The 19,221-nt window shown below is 32.4% G+C and overlaps 1 protein-coding gene across 8 annotated transcripts in view; it reads left to right on the top strand.

The window, feature by feature from the left end:
- LOC125658599 (BTB/POZ domain-containing protein 16-like) overlaps positions 1-19,221 on the top strand; it is a 65,083-nt gene that overhangs the window by 16,630 nt on the left and 29,232 nt on the right. For 3 of the 8 annotated variants that reach the window (XM_048889889.2, XM_048889894.2, XM_048889893.2), the window contains exons 6-9: positions 3,824-3,844; positions 7,258-7,284; positions 9,850-10,051; positions 12,834-12,961. In XM_048889889.2, coding sequence (XP_048745846.2) covers positions 3,824-3,844; positions 7,258-7,284; positions 9,850-10,051; positions 12,834-12,961 — 378 coding nt within the window. The remainder of the gene's footprint in view (positions 1-3,823; positions 3,845-7,257; positions 7,285-9,849; positions 10,052-12,833; positions 12,962-19,221) is intronic. The other 5 variants (XM_056148838.1, XM_048889891.2, XM_056148840.1 and 2 more) reach the window with 3 other exon arrangements.

Raw genomic sequence — 19,221 nt, 5'->3', positions numbered from 1 at the left:
ATTTAACTCCTAAAACTCCGACTTATAGGCGGGCACTGTATATACGGTATATAGATTAAACAATAAGAATTTTTAAAAAAATCAACCTAGGGATTTCATTTTAAAAGGTGCTTTATTTAGAGAAGGTGACATGATTTGTGCATAATTACACTATTCTTCCCAGGGGCCTTCTAAATTACATGTCAGTAATGAAAAATATTACAAACATTACATTCACATATAATGTGCAATTGATGTTACACAAAATGAATATATGAAGAGAGATAAAGAATTCAGTATGAATATAACAAAAATGCAGAGCATGAACAAGGAGAGAAACTGCTCCAAAGAGGAAAATTCAGTAAAACCAACCACAATGTAGATAGTGGTTACAATAGCGTTGTCAGTTTCTAGCCCGGTCTCAGAAAATTAACCATATAAGACCCCCTTGTTGACATTATAATTAAGACCTAATGCTGGTATGTATCTGTGAAGTGAGACACCATACAACACCTGCTAATGAAATATTGATTAAGGAATTTTATGGCAGTCCTACCACAATCATTAAGGCTTAATACCGGCATGTCATAATTCATATATTTTATGCATGCACTTATGCAGTGAAAATAACCCAATACACCGTGACACTATATGTTCAGAAATATAGGTGCGGGTGTGTTTATATATAAAATAAAACTATCACATAGCAGATTACACGAGTATACTTATATAACAAGCTTCTTGAATTCTTCAGGTCTGAAGTATAATCCTCCTCCTGAAGAATTGAAGAAACTATAGTCGAGTATATATGCTCCATCTGCTTTGTGATCATTTTATTATATACTACATGTGTAGATTTTTCTATACTTATTTCTGATACATAAAATATATCCAACGATGACTAAGTACATATGATCCATTTTACTCTTTTTGTATTAGTATTTTAAATCGTTACACTCTGAAGAGCCGAACAACATAGGGAAAGAGCTAAGTTAATTAAATGTGGATCATGTGTACTTAGTCATCGTTGGACATATTTTTCCTACTTATTACCTATAGTACATAGTACAAATTTAGAAAAATGAATTTTAATGCAAATATTAATCATAGATTATTTACTTTGGAAAGCATTAAATTGTCACTCATGAATTGTACAGTAATGCTTTGTGTTTTGACAGCTAGCAGAAATACCATAGCCATTTGAAACTTTGTAAGGCCAACCAAAATAAATTCTGCGTATATACCGACCAGATTAATTTTTTCTTAAGCTATGCCTGACATGAGGGGGGGGGGGGGAGAGAGAGAGAGAGAGAGAGAGAGACAATGACTGTACATGTATACTAAATTTCTGTACACTTAGATGGTTAATTTATTTTTAGTCATATGTTTTTATCTAACTACCAATGCAATAATAAAAAAAAATGTAATGTGTATATATTTGAATTAAGGTGTTATTCATGTGACCAAAATTCCCAGTGGTAACATTAGTGTAATTAAGATTTAGACCTGTACAAAGGAATCACCATTATTTACTTCTTTACATTTTTGTTTTACTGAACTGCAAAACTAGGAAAAACAAATTCGTCTTTGGCTCTTGGTTGATGTACGATGTAGAATTGAGTTTGGTTGATGTACGATGTAGAATTGAGTTTGGTTGATGTATGATGTAGAATTGAGTTTGGTTGATGTACGATGTAGAATTGAGTTTGGTTGATGTACGATGTAGAATTGAGTTTGGTTGATGTACGATGTAGATTTGAGTTTGGTTGATGTATGATTGAGTTTGGTTGATGTACGATGTAGAATTGAGTTTGGTTGGCCTAAAGTGCACTAATCTAAACACCATGGTGTGCTGATCATGATATAACTAAAAACTATTTTAGACCCTTTCACCCTTGTGAACCTCATCAATTAATGTCAGTGTTTTTAGGCTGTTCTGAACTAATTAAGATTAGTGAGGTAAGACAAAATATTAGGCCACACCTTGTGAACACATACGCCTCTATTGTCAGGACCATGCTGACTAAAGAGCATCCATGGCTTAACTGGGGTAAAAAGATGAGTGAAGTGAAATAGGTCTTTGACAACTCATCAAAAAAAATCATAGATAAAGCAATTCATCGATACAACAACTCGTTGATACGACAAGTCACAGATACGACAATTTATCGACACTCATTAAAAGTAGTCAAAAAAATACAGGAATGATAATTTTGTTTATGTTTTTTATTTACTAATTTAACACAATATTCAATGTTCAATAAGAAATATAATGTGCCAAGTCCTCAATGTATTTTAGGTAGTTTCCACCTCCTACCCTTGAAGAAAGTGAATTAAAATACTCTAGTATAAATGTTTTTGTTTCTTGTGAGGAAGATTGATCTCTTCACCGTGCAGGAGGGTACTTACAATCACATCCTTTCTGAAATGTTCTAAATCTTCCATGGAGAGGAAATAAATTTGTAAATGTCCGAGTGCAATACACTGACAACACATGAGAAGGTCTATGCCACCTAGCTCTCTAAAAGAATTGTTATGCATGGGTCATTGGGTAAAATGCGTTCATATAGGTTCCAGTGGTCAATGGAATAACAGGGTTGTTAATTTGCCTTGTTTTAAAAAAAACTACTTTTGTAATGACCATTGAAGGGTGTTTTGGGTGACAGTGATGAAATACAACAAAATAATGGAAATTTAAGTGTTCAAATCTCTCTCTCTCTCTCTCTCTCTCTTTCTCTCTCTCTCTCTCTCATTACTACTATTCAGTACAAGTGATGTCAATGAGCTGTCGTCATCCATGACTTGTCTTAATTCCTATGACTTGTTGCGTCGGTGAGTTTTACTTTCGATTAGTTGACTTTCGGTGAGTTGTACCCTTTAGTGAATTAAACTGTCGTTTGATGAGAGTTGTCCGGCACTGGAGTGAAATCTATTTTGATATGCAATCTGATTAAAATCAGATCTACGTGAGTGGATCATAGGATCTGATTTTAATCAGATTGTTTTGATATAAGTCACAATTTTGAATATCATTTTACGGAAAAAATATCTGGAATAAGCTAGTATAGAGTCAATACAAGTCAAAAGCTAGATGTAGGGACTATAGATAATGAAAAAATGTGACTATCAAATACAGATTTCGCTCCAGTGCTCTACCCCCATCAGCTTTTTACCCCAATTAAGCCTTAGAAAGACATGTGAGATCTAATTACTTGCATTAATTTGTTTTTGTCAGCTCCATTCACATGCTGATTCAGAAGTAAATATTTTATTTACAAAAAAATAAAAGGATTGGGCATAGACTTAAAAGCCCATAAACAACCCACCTTGAAGCTCCATCTGTTGACAATTAATGTACATGTATGTATAGCATGCTTATTAAATGCACTGTGTAGGCAGGACTAGAATAGGAGGTCATGTGATATCTAAGTTTTGCTCCAAGCTGTGAGTTGTTGTGATCATAAGCCAATATGTTGCAATTAACACATTACTCCATATTGCAAGACAATTGGAAATAATATTTAGTGTCTTCTTCATTGAATAATCAGCTGGTCATGTATACAGTTAGATTAATTATGGTGACAATGCAGAGTAGTTTATTTCATTGAAGTTAATGCTGTATTTGACATTAAAATATTACACTTGATGTTGAAAATTGTAATTAATTTCAAAATCGTTCCAAAAAGCGGGAGTGATTTACACTGTACTCTTAGCAATGAACTTTAGAAAGCGTTGATGATATGTCTGCATGCCTGCATGCACCCACATGCAAGCCAGTGTGGTTATTAATTGTCAATCTCAGTCATGAGCTGTCATAATTGAAATTAATGTATGTGCCATGTAGGTCAAACGGTTCCTGAATTTGGTGAGTTCCAGTAGAAATTGCCAGTAACCATGACAACAAGCTTTTATTGTTTTACAAATATTATAGGATACATATTATTCTGTGTCAGCAGGCATGATTTCTAACGATTTTGATTAAGCATGTTTTTCATGTACAGTTCACATAGAAGCCTCAGAAATATACCTTGTAGTAGATTGCAATGCATGAGTACTGTAGCATTTCATAAAGCATGAAAAAGCAATATTACTCCAACATGAAAATGATGTAATATTTATTGACGAAAAATGAAAGGCAAAATGTATCAAAACGTGGTCATTAAGTGAGGGAGGTCTGCTGGGACAGATTTATTGGTAATCAGGCCTGGATTTCTCCAAAAAAAAAAAATTTAAGTCAAAACTTGGACTCTAGTCTGAGATTTTACTCTCAAATTTTGACTGCTCAAATGAAAGAAAACTTAAGTTTGAGATTTTTTCGAGAAATCCAAGTCTGAGCGTAATTTATACTTTTATGATAAATACTTTAGAGTTGTAGCACTAGCTAGTATTTTGATTAACATTGATATTGAATTTTATTATATACCCATCAATATAATCCAAGTTTTCATACTACTGAGTTCACAGTGTGATCCGACTTTCCGGATCACCACTGTAGTGATCTGAATCCAGATCATGTCTCTCCAAAACTGATGATGTCACAATCCATCAATGCACATCTTTGTAGAAAGTGATCAACCGCATCACGGACAAAACTGCATGCGCAAAAAAAAAAAAAAATTCATCGTATGTTTCTCTTCTTTTAAATGTGTATTTAAGAATATGTAAGGGGTATATAATAGATTTATTCGTATCTTGATCTGAAGAGTCGGATCAAGTCTCATTGACAGGCACAGATCATCAGATCAAGCTCAATGCTTCTCATCTCATTTGATCTGATGATTTGCACCAGTCAATTTGATGTGATCCAACTCTTTCAATCAACTTACTGTAGTAATAATCATATATATTCAATTAAAGTTTTACAGGCCTATATTATTTGATTGCATAATTAACACACAATAATTATAAAGATCTGTACTTATTGGTAACCTGTACCACATATTTTGAAGCATACAGATTTAGTATATAAAATGATATATGATTGTGCAGTACTCCAGCTGCCAGCTAGTTCTACTTGTAGTTTTTGAGTGTGGTTGACAGCTCTTGTTTTTTAGCTCACCTGAGCTGAAGGCTCAGGTGAGCTTTTCTGATCAAAACTTTCCATTGTCTGTTGTTGGCATCACTGTCATCGTTGTTGTCGTTGGCGTAAACTTTTCACATTTTCATCTTCTTCTCTAGAGCCACTGGGCCAATTTCAATCAAACTTGGTACACATCATTCATGGGTTAAGGGGGTTCAAGTTTGTTCAAATGAAGGACCATGCCCTTTTCAAAGGGGAGGGGAGATAATCACGGAAATGCAAATTTAAAAATAGGGTGGGGTCATTTAAAAGTCTTCTTCTCAAGAACCACTGGACCAGAAAAGTTTGAATTTACATGAATGCTTCCTGACATAGTGCAGATTCAAGATTGTTCAAATCATGGCCCTCGTGGGTAGGATGGGGCCACAATAGGGGATCAAAGTTTTAAATGCGAGTATATAGGGAAAATCTTTAAAAATCTTCTTCTAAACAACCACTGGGCCAAAAAAGTTAATATTTACATGAAAGCTTTCTGAAATACTGATTTTGACTACGAGTAACTCCGTTTACCTGATCAAGATGTACATAGGGCTCATGGCGGGTGTGATCAGTTGACAGGGGATGCTTACTCCTCCTAGGCACCTGATCCCACCCCTGGTGTGTCCATGCAGGGGTCCGTGTTTGCCCAACTATCTTTGTATTGTTTATGGGATTTATGAGATTGATCACTGTTCGTTATCTTCACCTTTCATTGTACAGATTCAAGTTAGTTAAAATCATGGTCCACGGGAGTAGGGTGGGGCCACAAAGGGGATCAAACTTTTACTCGTGAGTATATAGGGAAACTCATAAAAAATCTTCTTCTCAAAAACCACTGGGCCAGAAAAGTTCAAATTTATATAAAAGCTTGCTGACATTGTGCAGATTCAAGTTTGTTCAAATTATGGCCCCCGGGGTAGGTTTGGGCGACAATAGGGGATCAGAGTTTTGCATATTATGAATATATATATGTATGTATATATATATATAGGGCAAATCTTTAAATATGGGCCAGAGTGACTCGGGTGAGTGATGTGTCCATGGGTCTCTTGTATCTATTTTTGATTGAGGATTTATAAGCATATATCATTAGCTTGCCACGATATCCTGGTTCATTATTAATATATGTCATTTTATTGGAGATTAATATGAAGTTCAGCAGAACCTCTTCTTTCACTGTCATAACCATTGTATGTAAACCTTCACTGTAATTAACTAATCCAATCTTCTAACTTTATTAGAATAATTTATTAGAATTGATTTACCAGTGTTTTTCATACTTAAGTATTAACTACCTTATTCAGGCAGTTTTCAGCTTTATGAAAATAGCATCTTGATATGGAAAATATTGGACAGTAACAGGCTGTTTTCGCCATTTAATCAAGCGGTATTAGAACTTTGTTTATAATGTCGATTTTATAATGTGCATATGTTATGTTGTATAATTAATTCAAAGCATTATGTGTAAAGGTTGCAAAACAAAGCTATTACATATATATCTTATCTTATCTTATCTTTTATATATATATATATATATATATATATATTTTTTTTTTTTTTTTTCCCCCCAAACAATATGGAAAAAAACAAATATATATATATATATATATATATATATATATATATATATATACTAAATGTAAAGCTTCTGAAGATTTGAAATGATTTGAAATGATTTGAAACGTCTTCGTGTTTTATTTTTATTTTTTACCTAGATATAGATATATATATATATAAATATATATATATATATTCCCTAAACAATATGGAAAAAACAAATATATATATATATATATATATATATATATATATATATATTTTTTTTTTTTTTTTTTTTTTTTTTTTTTTTTTTTTCACAAACAATATGGAAAAAAAATCAACATTAAAAAATTCCCAATGTCCAAAAATGTTGATGATTTAATTACCCCAAATCAATTTACATAAGGTAAGGTAGCTTTTTAGATTGGTGTGAAAAACACTGATTAACATTATTATAAGATATTTTGAAAGACCATCAATCATGGAATAAGAGCACTATCATTCCTCATTTATGTACATGTTTTCTAGAACTGCAAATTTACACACATCTTGACATCTAAAAACTTAATGCTTTTGTCACTTCAAAAAAATTTAATGGATTTTTTAAAATATCAAAATTAAGAAATCATTATACACACAATTGATGTTTTTAAGTTGTGTTGCTGTCTTCACTCTTGTAGGTTTTCTGGGGCCGTTATCAAGATATGGTTTGTTTCTTATTCTATCTGAATTAAATGCATGAGGTGGTTGTTTAATCAGAATTAACGCTGTCAGCTGGGAAATGGAAATCGTGTTGACAGGAAAAAATACGTTGGATTTGGTCTGAATATTTTATGAAAGACTTTGAGAGATGGAAATATCTGAGTGTTTCTCACCGGAAGTTTTAAAATGTTTATGTGTGGAAATTTAAAAAAAAGGTCCAGTAATCTTTAGAAATGTACAAAATATTCATAAAACTCATATCAAAGTAATGGGTGTCATACTACAGGATTGTCTCTTAAATAAATGCATGATTTACGTTTTAGAATTTATATGTTTAGTTCATTGTTACAGTAACAGCCAGACTAGGTAAACTTCTGCTCCATCTGAGTATTGAGAAGTTGATAATGTTCTAAGGCTGTTCCTGTTCAATGCTTGGAGTGAGTTTATATACATAAGTCATTGCCATAGACATACATGTAAAGGTGTGTCTGCATGATTTAGAAAGCAATGCTATGTACATGTAGTCAAGGTCAAGTTTTTATTTTGTGATGGGACAATTGAGATTGTGACCAACTACAAAGTACCATAATAGTCATCCTTGTGAAATGACTCCAAGTTTTAGTACAATGTCACAGATGAGCCAATGTCATGTCACTGAGGTCAAGGTTATGATAAGGTGAAATCACATATAAGCTGTTTACTTTTCATCTCTCAACAATCACATAAGATAGCTGATTATGATAAAGTGAAGTCACCTCTAAGCTGTTTACTTTTCGTCGGGTAGCGTGCTGTCAACAATCACATAAGATAGCTGGTGTGTACTTAAGGAGGAATAACACATTGTCATAAATGGCCGACTTCCTTTTGAAACTTGAATGGAAATACATATATCAGTAATACATGTATATTCCTTTTTTTAAAATCTGAATTGCCTATCTATGCAGCTCAGTAGGTTAACGTGTCGACTGCTGATCTATAGTTCGTGCGTTTGAGTCTATAGCAGGGGTTTTACTTTTTTTTTCTAGATTGCTTTCTACTAAAACTGCATTTTTAACTATAAACAAGGTAAATTTGAAAGTTTTCAGTTTCAAAATATCATTGCACATATCCTCCACTTTCCATCCAGATCAGAATTATCTGGTGTGTTATTCCTCCTTAAATACTGTTGGGAATTGGTAGGACATGCATGAATCGGTTTGGATTTGTATGAATCTCTGCTGTATACAGGGTAAATTTCTTCCCAATCTATTTTTGCACATTTTGTCCTTTTCCTAAATTGATGATTTTAAAACTATAGGGAATATGAAGTGAATTCTTTCATTACTTTAAAGTATCAAGAAAGTTTGGATGAATTCAGCTCTAGGTAAAATAATTTTCCAATGCAGGCTGTCCAGCAGCCCTAAATTTCCTAAAAAAATCCTTTTTTTTTTTTAGTTTTGTTAAAATTCCTTAAAAAATTTTTAATTCAAGGGGAAATCCTTAAAAAAAATAAGCCCTAATTTTCCCTGTCAATTCCTATTTTTTAAGATATATTTATATTCTAGCAATTTTGAAAATGCATATTCAAACTAAATTTGACCAGTGAATCCATGTGTCAAGCTGTTTATTGCTTGTGACTTTTTGACAAAGATGTGACTATTAAGGTTATAGCCAATAATAGCTGGAAGATGCCCTTCCTGCATGGAGAGTATTTTTTGTGAGTTTCTTTATGTGAAAATTGCAAAAATAAGACCATTTAATGTCTAAAACTGCCCTAATTTAGTTGTGAAATTCCTAATTTTAGCCCAAAATTTTCGTAATTTTAGCCCTGAAATTAGCCCCTATGTTTTGTTAGAGAGTGCTGGACAGCCTGCCAATGTGTATGGGCTAAAAAAAAATCACAGGATGAAATAACATATGGTGAAAATTTCTCTGTGTACAGTAATGGTGGTATTAACTTTTGGATGAACAGGATGGTGAATGAACTTACAATTAGTGTTAGAATTTAGGAATGATGTGATTGTGTGGAAATGATAATGAAAAGGAGAGAAATTACTAACTGATGTTTTTTTTTTTAAAAACTTAGGAAACTGCAGAAATTCCATGTTGTGCAGTTTTGAAGGGGGTCAGTTGTATTAAATCAAACTTAGAGATCTGACTGCAGATGTCACAGTTTTATTGAAGTGTTGGTATATGACATATTGTGATGGGAAGGTTGCATGTGCTACTAAATTAATGAAAATTGTTTACTTGCAGCAATTTTATTTGCTTGCCATTTGAATTTCTTAATTCTCATTAACTAAATATGAATGTTTTAATTTTTATTACACATGTGTTGATAAATGTAGATTAAGCTATGAGGAAGGTGAACTCAACCACCAAAACAAATTAAAAATAAATTTGAAATTAGTATTATATTTTTTTCCCAACAAATTCTTAGAATTTTAAAAGTTTCTAAAAATTTATCATTTTTAGTATAATGCAAAAAATTAATTCAAAAGAATTTAGTGTAATGTAAACAACACTCAATGGTTCAAATAAAGCAATGGTGTAATTTTGGAGGTTTTATTTTGTGGATGTGTTTGATTTAGACGTGGTGTTAAAGTGTCTGAGTATGGACTGGGAACTTCATCGGCCTTTCCTGCAGAAGGCAGAAGTCCTGGCTGCCCTCCTGAAGGAAGCTGAAGATCCTAAGTTTCAGAAGTACTACAGAAGTCCTGCCTCAGAAACACTGGACACATACATCAAGAAAAACAAATTTTACAGCAATGACTACAAGGAAATGAGTAATAGGTTAGTGTTTTATACAGGAGACTGTTACATAGTGTTAATGTAATAGGTTAGTGTTTTACACAGGGGACTGTTACATAAAGTTAATGTAATAGGTTAGGGTTTTACACAGGAGACTGTTACATAAAGTTAATGTAATAGGTTAGGGTTTTACACAGGGGACTGTTACATAAAGTTAATGTAATAGGTTAGTGTTTTACACAGGAGAGACTGTTACATAATGTTAATGTAATAGGTTAGTGTTTTACACAGGAGAGACTGTTACATAATGTTAATGTAATAGGTTAGTGTTTTACACAGGAGAGACTATTACATAATGCTAATGTAATAGGTTAGTGTTTTACACAGGAGAGACTATTACATAGTATTAACGTAATAGGTTAGTGTTTTACACAGGAGACTGATACATAGTGTTAATGTAATAGGTTAGTGTTTTACACAGGAGACTGATACATAGTGTTAATGTAATAGGTTAGTGTTTTACACAGGAGACTGATACATAGTATTAATGTAATAGGTTAGTGTTTTACACAGGAGACTGATACATAGAATTAATGTAATAGGTTAGTGTTTTACACAGGAGACTGTTACATAGTGTTAATGTAATAGGTTAGTGTTTTACACAGGAGACTGTCACATAGTATTAACGTAATAGGTTAGTGTTTTACACAGGAGACTGATACATAGTGTTAATGTAATAGGTTAGTGTTTTACACAGGAGAGACTGTTACATAGTGTTAATGTAATAGGTTAGTGTTTTACACAGGAGACTGTTACATAGTGTTAATGTAATAGGTTAGTGTTTTACACAGGGGACTGTTACATAAAGTTAATGTAATAGGTTAGTCTTTTACACAGGAGACTGTTACATAAAGTTAATGTAATAGGTTAGGGTTTTACACAGGGGACTGTTACATAAAGTTAATGTAATAGGTTAGTGTTTTACACAGGAGAGACTGTTACATAATGTTAATGTAATAGGTTAGTGTTTTACACAGGAGAGACTGTTACATAATGTTAATGTAATAGGTTAGTGTTTTATACAGGAGACTGTTACATAGTGTTAATGTAATAGGTTAGTGTTTTACACAGGGGACTGTTACATAGAGTTAATGTAATAGGTTAGTGTTTTACACAGGAGACTGATACATAGTGTTAATGTAATAGGTTAGTGTTTTACACAGGAGAGACTGATACATAGTATTAATGTAATAGGTTAGTGTTTTACACAGGAGACTGATACATAGTGTTAATGTAATAGTTAGGGTTTTACACAGGAGACTGATACATAGTGTTAATGTAATAGGTTAGTGTTTTACACAGGAGACTGTCACATAGTGTTAATGTAATAGGTTAGTGTTTTACACAGGAGAGACTGTTACATAGTATTAATGTAATAGGTTAGTGTTTTACACAGGGGACTGTTGCTCAGAGTTAATGTAATAGGTTAGTGTTTTACACAGGAAACAGTTCTAAAGTTTTCCAGCATACCCGAGATGTACAAAATCAAGAGCATACAAATTTTACTTTGCATCAGCTCATTAATGCCTGTCAATGTATGTGATGATGAAAAGGGAAAATGAACAATGAATAAAATTAGAATCTTAATTACCATCATTGGTTGATAACTTTAAATTCTAGCTGAAGTGAAAAAGCATATATCTATTACAGACATCAGTTCTGTGAGCTTGCTGGCTTTTGCTGGGCTGACGGATTTTTAGAGTTCTAGTCGGATCTACTGGTGGATCTGACCTTTTTTCTGAGTTTTGAACACTGAATACAAGTGATAAATGTCACAATTTCATTAGAAAAATTTATGAATTATCACATTTTTAATAAAACACTAAAAAACTTGTTTGTTTGCCCACAGGGAGGATACATGTATGTCTTGGCCTTTAACCCCCACCCCACCACCACCACCACCATTTTTATGTGTAGAGATCCATTGTAAAGGATGATGATTTTCTGCAAATATATGTGTTTTTCTCTACTTTGAAATGTATGCATTTTTCTCTACTTTGAAATGATCCTGTGGGAATCTGGGTTAGAATAGGCTCTAAGTAACCCTTGCTTGTCGTAAGAGGCGACTAAACGGGGCAGTCCTTCGGATAAGACCGCAAAAACGAGGCCTCGTGTCACAGCAGGTGTGGCACAATAGAGATCCCTCCCTGCTCAAAGGCCATAAGCGCTGAGCATGGGTCTAAATTTTGCAGCCCTTCACTGACAATAGTGACGTCTCCATATGAGTGAAATATTCTTGAGAGAGATGTTAAACAATATACAATTATAATCAATCTACTTTGAAATGGGGGTTTGGACTACAACACGTACCTCTTCTCTGTCTGCATCCTTACATTACAAATGCCATTATAATGATTATGTTTTAAATGTCACATGCTAAAAGACAAGAGCTCCCAACTGCTTGGGGTGATCTGCAGATTTACGTGGGTCATCAGAATATATTTTCCTTCATTGTACAACGTCAGTTTACATTTTGTATTATAATTTATAAATGTCTAAATAAATTAAGATAGCTGATAGTTTGCAAAGTATAGTGTTTTAATTCTGATCATTAACTCACAGGAAGAAAAGAAAAACTGACTCCAACCTCTTACTTATTTACAAATGAATGAAAAAAAGAAAGAATTAACAAATCTTTACCAACTGCTATTTGATCCATCACATTTACATTTGATTTAAAATAATCTTAGATATTGATTATTTTAATTTACTATTGCTGACATAGCTATGATATTGATCATCAAATTTCTTTCAATGTATGAAGATTGAGTCTGATGGAGGAGGAAGAGGAAGTAAAAGGAGTGGACCATCCAGCGCACGTGTCCGAGAAACGGGTAAACAGTGTCACCCTGATCAAGCTGGAGTGCCGTGATCCTCTTCTGACCAGGACAGGTAATCTTATCTCAGAATGCTGATTATCAGTCTCAGAATGCTGATTATACAGGTAGCAATCAAACGACAGCTGAGTTAATAATGCCCTTTTTTTTTTATATCTGGGTGGGTGTGTTTTAATTGTGTTTTACTGTCAGGAGAAGAAATGCAGGAATATTTGGTTTCAAATTGATCACGGAATGTACTGAACATTAAGGCAGTTCATTTGCACAGAGCGTACTCTATCTTTTTACTTTTCTTTTGATCAAACTTTAATTCTATCCCAAACACATTATTGATCATCAAATGACATTTAATTAATATACAACAAATGATCAGGAGAGGGAGACAATTAGACTGCTACTGCATTGCAATTATTTTTGCCAAGATTCGTTGAGTATAAGCCTATCCAATTTCAATGTCCCTGTCATATCATTTTCCCATGATCCTCTCTGATTAATGGAGTATTGCCTCATAATCCTTGGTAAATGAGATTTCTTAGAATGATATGTCATATGAGATTTGTCTTGTTTTGTAAAATTGCTAAAATGAGATATGGCTAGCTTTACATTTCTCCCTTCCCAAGCACTTAGTCATGTGTTAGCAATTTTCTCAAATGGAAAGAAATCGGCCATCTTTTTTCATGAAAAATGGACTTTTTGGACAAATCTCCATCCCAAGATACTGTAATAAGCTGCTTGAGAAACATTGGCTTTCTAATGACACTTTTCAAGGTCAAACATCTGCTTCTCTAGAGTAATTTTCTGGGGGGGTTTTCTGAATGAAAACAGAAATTGATTATCAATAGTGTTTCATCCTCAGAGTAGGATGTTTTACTCTGCATGTTTTTACCCCAGAAAAATCACTAGCTTTCATTCTCGTTAATATTATAGGTAATGGGAATTAAGATATTTTTCAATTATTCATCACAATTATCAAGGTTGTACTTGTGGGGCCTGTACTTCAGTGTTATCAGATGCTGCAGAAACACACTATGGTATACTCACGAGGGTCGTGTTTCATTAATGAGAACGTTGTAGTAAGTGAGAACAAACTGAATGAAGGCTTGGAAACGACAAGCAAGGAATAAATTCATCAATAGAGTATCCCTGAAAATCAATGATTTGAAGTGCATTCTAAGTTCATCAGGTTAAGATGGAGAAAATCAATGCTGCCTCCTTAGTTTTTCCATTCAAAGGCCGTGAATCAGTTACAATGTAGACTTAGAAATGATTTTGTTTTTATTGAGTGAGAGTGCCAGTTTCCATTTAAATGAGTGCTACATTAAAACTTCGTTATAATTAATTATACAGTAAAACTTGTAGTTATAATTAATTCTACTGTAAAATTTATTTATAATTAATTCTATAGGAAAACTTGCTTATATTGAGCTCTACATTAAACCTTATACTTATAATGAGTTCTACATTAAACCTTATAATGAGTTCTACATTAAACCTTATACTTATAATGAGTTCTACATTAAACCTTATACTTATAATGAGTTCTACATTAAACCTTATAATGAGTTCTACATTAAACTTTATACTTATAATGAGTTCTACATTAAACCTTATACTTATAATGAGTTCTACATTAAACTTTATACTTATATTGAGCTCTACATTAAACCTTATACTTATAATGAGTTCTACATTAAACCTTATAATGAGTTCTACATTAACCTTATACTTATAATGAGTTCTACATCAAACCTTATAATGAGTTCTACATTAAACCTTATACTTATAATGAGTTCTACATTAAACCTTATACTTATAATGAGTTCTACATCAAACCTTATACTTATAATGAGTTCTACATTAAACCTTATAATGAGTTCTATCTACATTAAACCTTATACTTATAATGAGTTCTATCTACATTAAACCTTATACTTATAATGAGTTCTACATTAAACCTTATACTTATAATGAGTTCTACATCAAACCTTATACTTATAATGAGTTCTACATCAAACCTTATACTTATAATGAGTTCTACATCAAACCTTATAATGAGTTCTATATCAAACCTTATACTTATAATGAGTTCTACATCAAACCTTATAATGAGTTCTACATTAAACCTTATACTTATAATGAGTTCTACATCAAACCTTATACTTATAATGAGTTCTATATCAAACCTTATACTTATAATGAGTTCTATCTACATTAAACCTTATACTTATAATGAGTTCTATCTACATTAAACCTTATACTTATAATGAGTTCTATCTACATTAAACCTTATACTTATAATGAGTTCTACATTAAACCTTATACTTATAATGAGTTCTACATTAAATCTTATACTTATAATGAGTTCTACTTTAAATCTTATAATGAGTTCTACATCAAACCTTATACTTATAATGAGTTCTACATTAAACCTTATAATGAGTTCTACATCAAACCTTATACTTATAATGAGTTCTACATTAAATCTTATACTTATAATGAGTTCTACATTAAACCTTATAATGAGTTCTACATTAAACCTTATAATGAGTTCTACATCAAACCTTATACTTATAATGAGTTCTACATCAAACCTTATACTTATAATGAGTTCTACATCAAACCTTATAATGAGTTCTACATCAAACCTTATACTTATAATGAGTTCTACATTAAACCTTATACTTATAATGAGTTCTACATCAAACCTTATACTGAGTTCTACATTAAATCTTATACTTATAATGAGTTCTACATTAAACCTTATACTTATAATGAGTTCTACATTAAACTTTATACTTATAATGAGTTCTACATTAAACCTTATACTTATAATGAGTTCTACATTAAACCTTATAATGAGTTCTACATTAAACCTTATACTTATAATGAGTTCTACATCAAACCTTATAATGAGTTCTACATCAAACCTTATACTTATAATGAGTTCTACATTAACCTTATACTTATAATGAGTTCTACATCAAACCTTATACTTATAATGAGTTCTACATTAAACCTTATAATGAGTTCTACATCAAACCTTATACTTATAATGAGTTCTACATTAAACCTTATACTTATAATGAGTTCTACATCAAACCTTATACTTATAATGAGTTCTACATCAAACCTTATACTTATAATGAGTTCTACATTAAACCTTATACTTATAATGAGTTCTACATTAAACCTTATAATGAGTTCTACATTAAACCTTATACTTATAATGAGTTCTACATCAAACCTTATACTTATAATGAGTTCTACATCAAACCTTATACTTATAATGAGTTCTACATTAAACTTTATACTTATATTGAGCTCTACATTAAACCTTATACTTATAATGAGCTCTACATTAAACCTTATACTTATAATGAGTTCTACATTAAACCTTATACTGAGTTCTACATTAAATCTTATACTTATAATGAGTTCTACATTAAACTTTATACTTATAATGAGTTCTACATTAAACCTTATACTTATAATGAGTTCTACATTAAACCTTATACTTATAATGAGTTCTACATCAAAACTTAGTTATGATTAATTCTATAGTAAAACTTACTTATATTGATCAAGTTCTAAATTAAAACTTTCTTATATTGAGTTGTACATTAAAGGTCAAGTGTAATGAAAATAGATTTGAAAATAAAGTTTATAATTCATTAAAACCCGTTTTGAAAAGTTTCTTTATGTGTTTATTTTTTTTTTAAATCCAGGTAAATGCGCAAAATACCTATTCAAAAATCGTTGTTTATAGAAACGAATGAAGGAATTGTCGCCCTTCCTTATTACGTCATTTGAGACAATTGTAGTTGTTTACGCTTATATATCATTGCTTTAATTTCTGTGAGAAATTGCCAGTTTTAGCAACACAGTGGATAGTGACGGTGAAATACCGTAGATACACTTGAGTTTAGGGATTCAACCTTTTATGTTTATACCTGCACCTGTATCGAAACCATCAGAGAGTAATATGTCTATGTTCGACAAATATCTCATCGGAATCTCAGTTAGAAATCATTTACCGGGCCAGTCCACAGAAAATTTGGAATGATATTGGAAAAAAAATGTTCTATCAAAAGATAACCTTTGTATTTTACACAATCTAGGCTAATCAAAATCAGACTTCATTAAGATACTCGTCGTATACTCTATTGTAGTGATTGTGAGCGTATTTTAGGATCTGATTTTAACTAGATTGACTCTCATGTTTGTATTTTTATTTGTTCGGGGGGTATATAGGAATCATTTTGTCTGTCTGTCTGTCCGTCCGTCCTTCTGTCTGTCTGTGCAGATTCGTGTCCGGGCCATAACTTCTTTGTTCTTTGACTTAGGCATACCATATTTGGCACACAGGTAGATCACCATGAGACAATGTGTTGAGTACCTTCATGACCTCTATATGACCTTGACCCTTGACCTCAAGGTCAAAATTAAAGGTTTTTTACAATGGATTTGTGTCCGGGCCATAACTTCTTTGTTCTTTGACATAGGCATATCATATTTGACACATGAGTGTATCACCATGAGACGATGTGTCATGTACCTTCATGACCTCGATATGACCTTGACTTCAAGGTCAAAATTAAAGGTTTTTACAATGGATTCGTGTCAGGGCCATGACTTCTTTGTTCTTTGACATAGGCATATCATATTTGACACATGAGTGTATCACCATGAGACGATGTGTCGAGTACCTCATGACCTCTATATGACCTTGAACTTTGACCTTAAGGTCAAAATTGATTATAGGGTTTTGACATAGTCATACCATAAGACATATGGGTGTATCACCATGAGACTATGTGTCATGTACATTCATAACCTCTTTATGACCTTGACCTTTGATCTCAAGGTCAAATTATAGGTTTATGCCATGGATTTGTGTTTGGACTATATCTTCCATTTTCTTCTACAAAGGCATACCATATTTTGACACTCAGGAAAGAGGTAATTTATACCTATTAACAACACCCTTTGGGAGATTGGGGTAAGTGAGGGGTATTCTTAGTGAGCATTGCTCACAGTACCTCTTGTTTTTATGGGATTTACTAGTAAGAGATTGATCAGATTCAGATTCAAATGTGTTTAAGGTAGATATATATTTAATTGAAAAATGCCTTTTTGAAAAAAGAACAACTTAAGAAACAAACTTATTGTACACAACGTTATTTGTAACCCCCCCCCCCCCCCCCCCCCTTTAAGCATCTACATGTAGATACAATATCATAAAATGTAAATTTGGCCTATTAGTACATGTAATTTCTTCACAACACACGTCAAATGCGAAATTTAAATATTACGGCACAAAGTTAACGAATTGTAGTATTTTGAGGTGTGAAATTTTGCCTTAGTAATGATTCATGATATATTAATTTATGTAGCACTTAAAAGCATATTAGGAAAAGGAAAAACTTGTACTTGTTTGCATAATGAACTTGGAAAAAACCCTTTGGAAATTGGACTAACCTCGCAATAAATAAGGTTTTATCGAAATGGGTTTTTTAAAAAATTGAATTCATTTCCATTTTTACTATATTTTTTACTTTTTCAAAATATATATAGTGAAGAAATGAAATGATGAGTCACTTATAAATATAGTATGAGTATGACAATATTCGAAAGATATTTCATTTAATAAAATCAATTCGAACTTAAGGTAATGGGTGACATTAATTTTTATGTGCAATCGCAAACCCAATGAATACAATGTCGCATTAAAGCATTCAGTGGTGGATGTAGAGAGGGATGGATTGCATCCCCCCTTTTTGGGTTGAACTTTTTATAATTAAAATACATCCCTCCACTTGTTTTGTAGAATGCCCAGTTAATCATCACTTTGCACTTTGTTTGGAGTCAAACAGGATGATGCGTCAGGGTTGATGCATGGTAACCTGATCCTCGTTAAGTGTCGCTCACTGATCCTCATGGCTTGTCACAAATCTCAGTGTCTCTTTTCAGTTTCAGTGTCCAAATTCTTTGAAATTTAGGGTCTTTTGGGAAAAAAAAACATACTTAATGCCTGTCCCGATTTCACATTGCAGTTCAAAGCAGGGCATTGTACCATAAATGCAGGACTTTTCTATGTAAACACTATAAAAGCCTATCAATGCAATCGAAAGTTGTCTCAGATGACGTCATAAGCTACGAGCGGTAACTCGCGTTACAACACATTTATCGATCGCTCAGGTAAAAGTTTGATAGCGCCGTGTAATTCACGCCAAGTGATTTTTATCAAAATTGCCATGGAAATTTTTTCATAAGTGTACGACAGATATTTTTCTGTATAAAACTCAAGTTTTAGGA

Source organism: Ostrea edulis, chromosome 9, assembly GCF_947568905.1.
Source record: "Ostrea edulis chromosome 9, xbOstEdul1.1, whole genome shotgun sequence".
NCBI classification, from domain to species: Eukaryota; Metazoa; Mollusca; class Bivalvia; order Ostreida; family Ostreidae; genus Ostrea; species Ostrea edulis.
The sequence above is the reverse complement of the archived record's forward strand: the minus strand, read 5'-3'. Positions and strand labels throughout refer to the sequence as shown.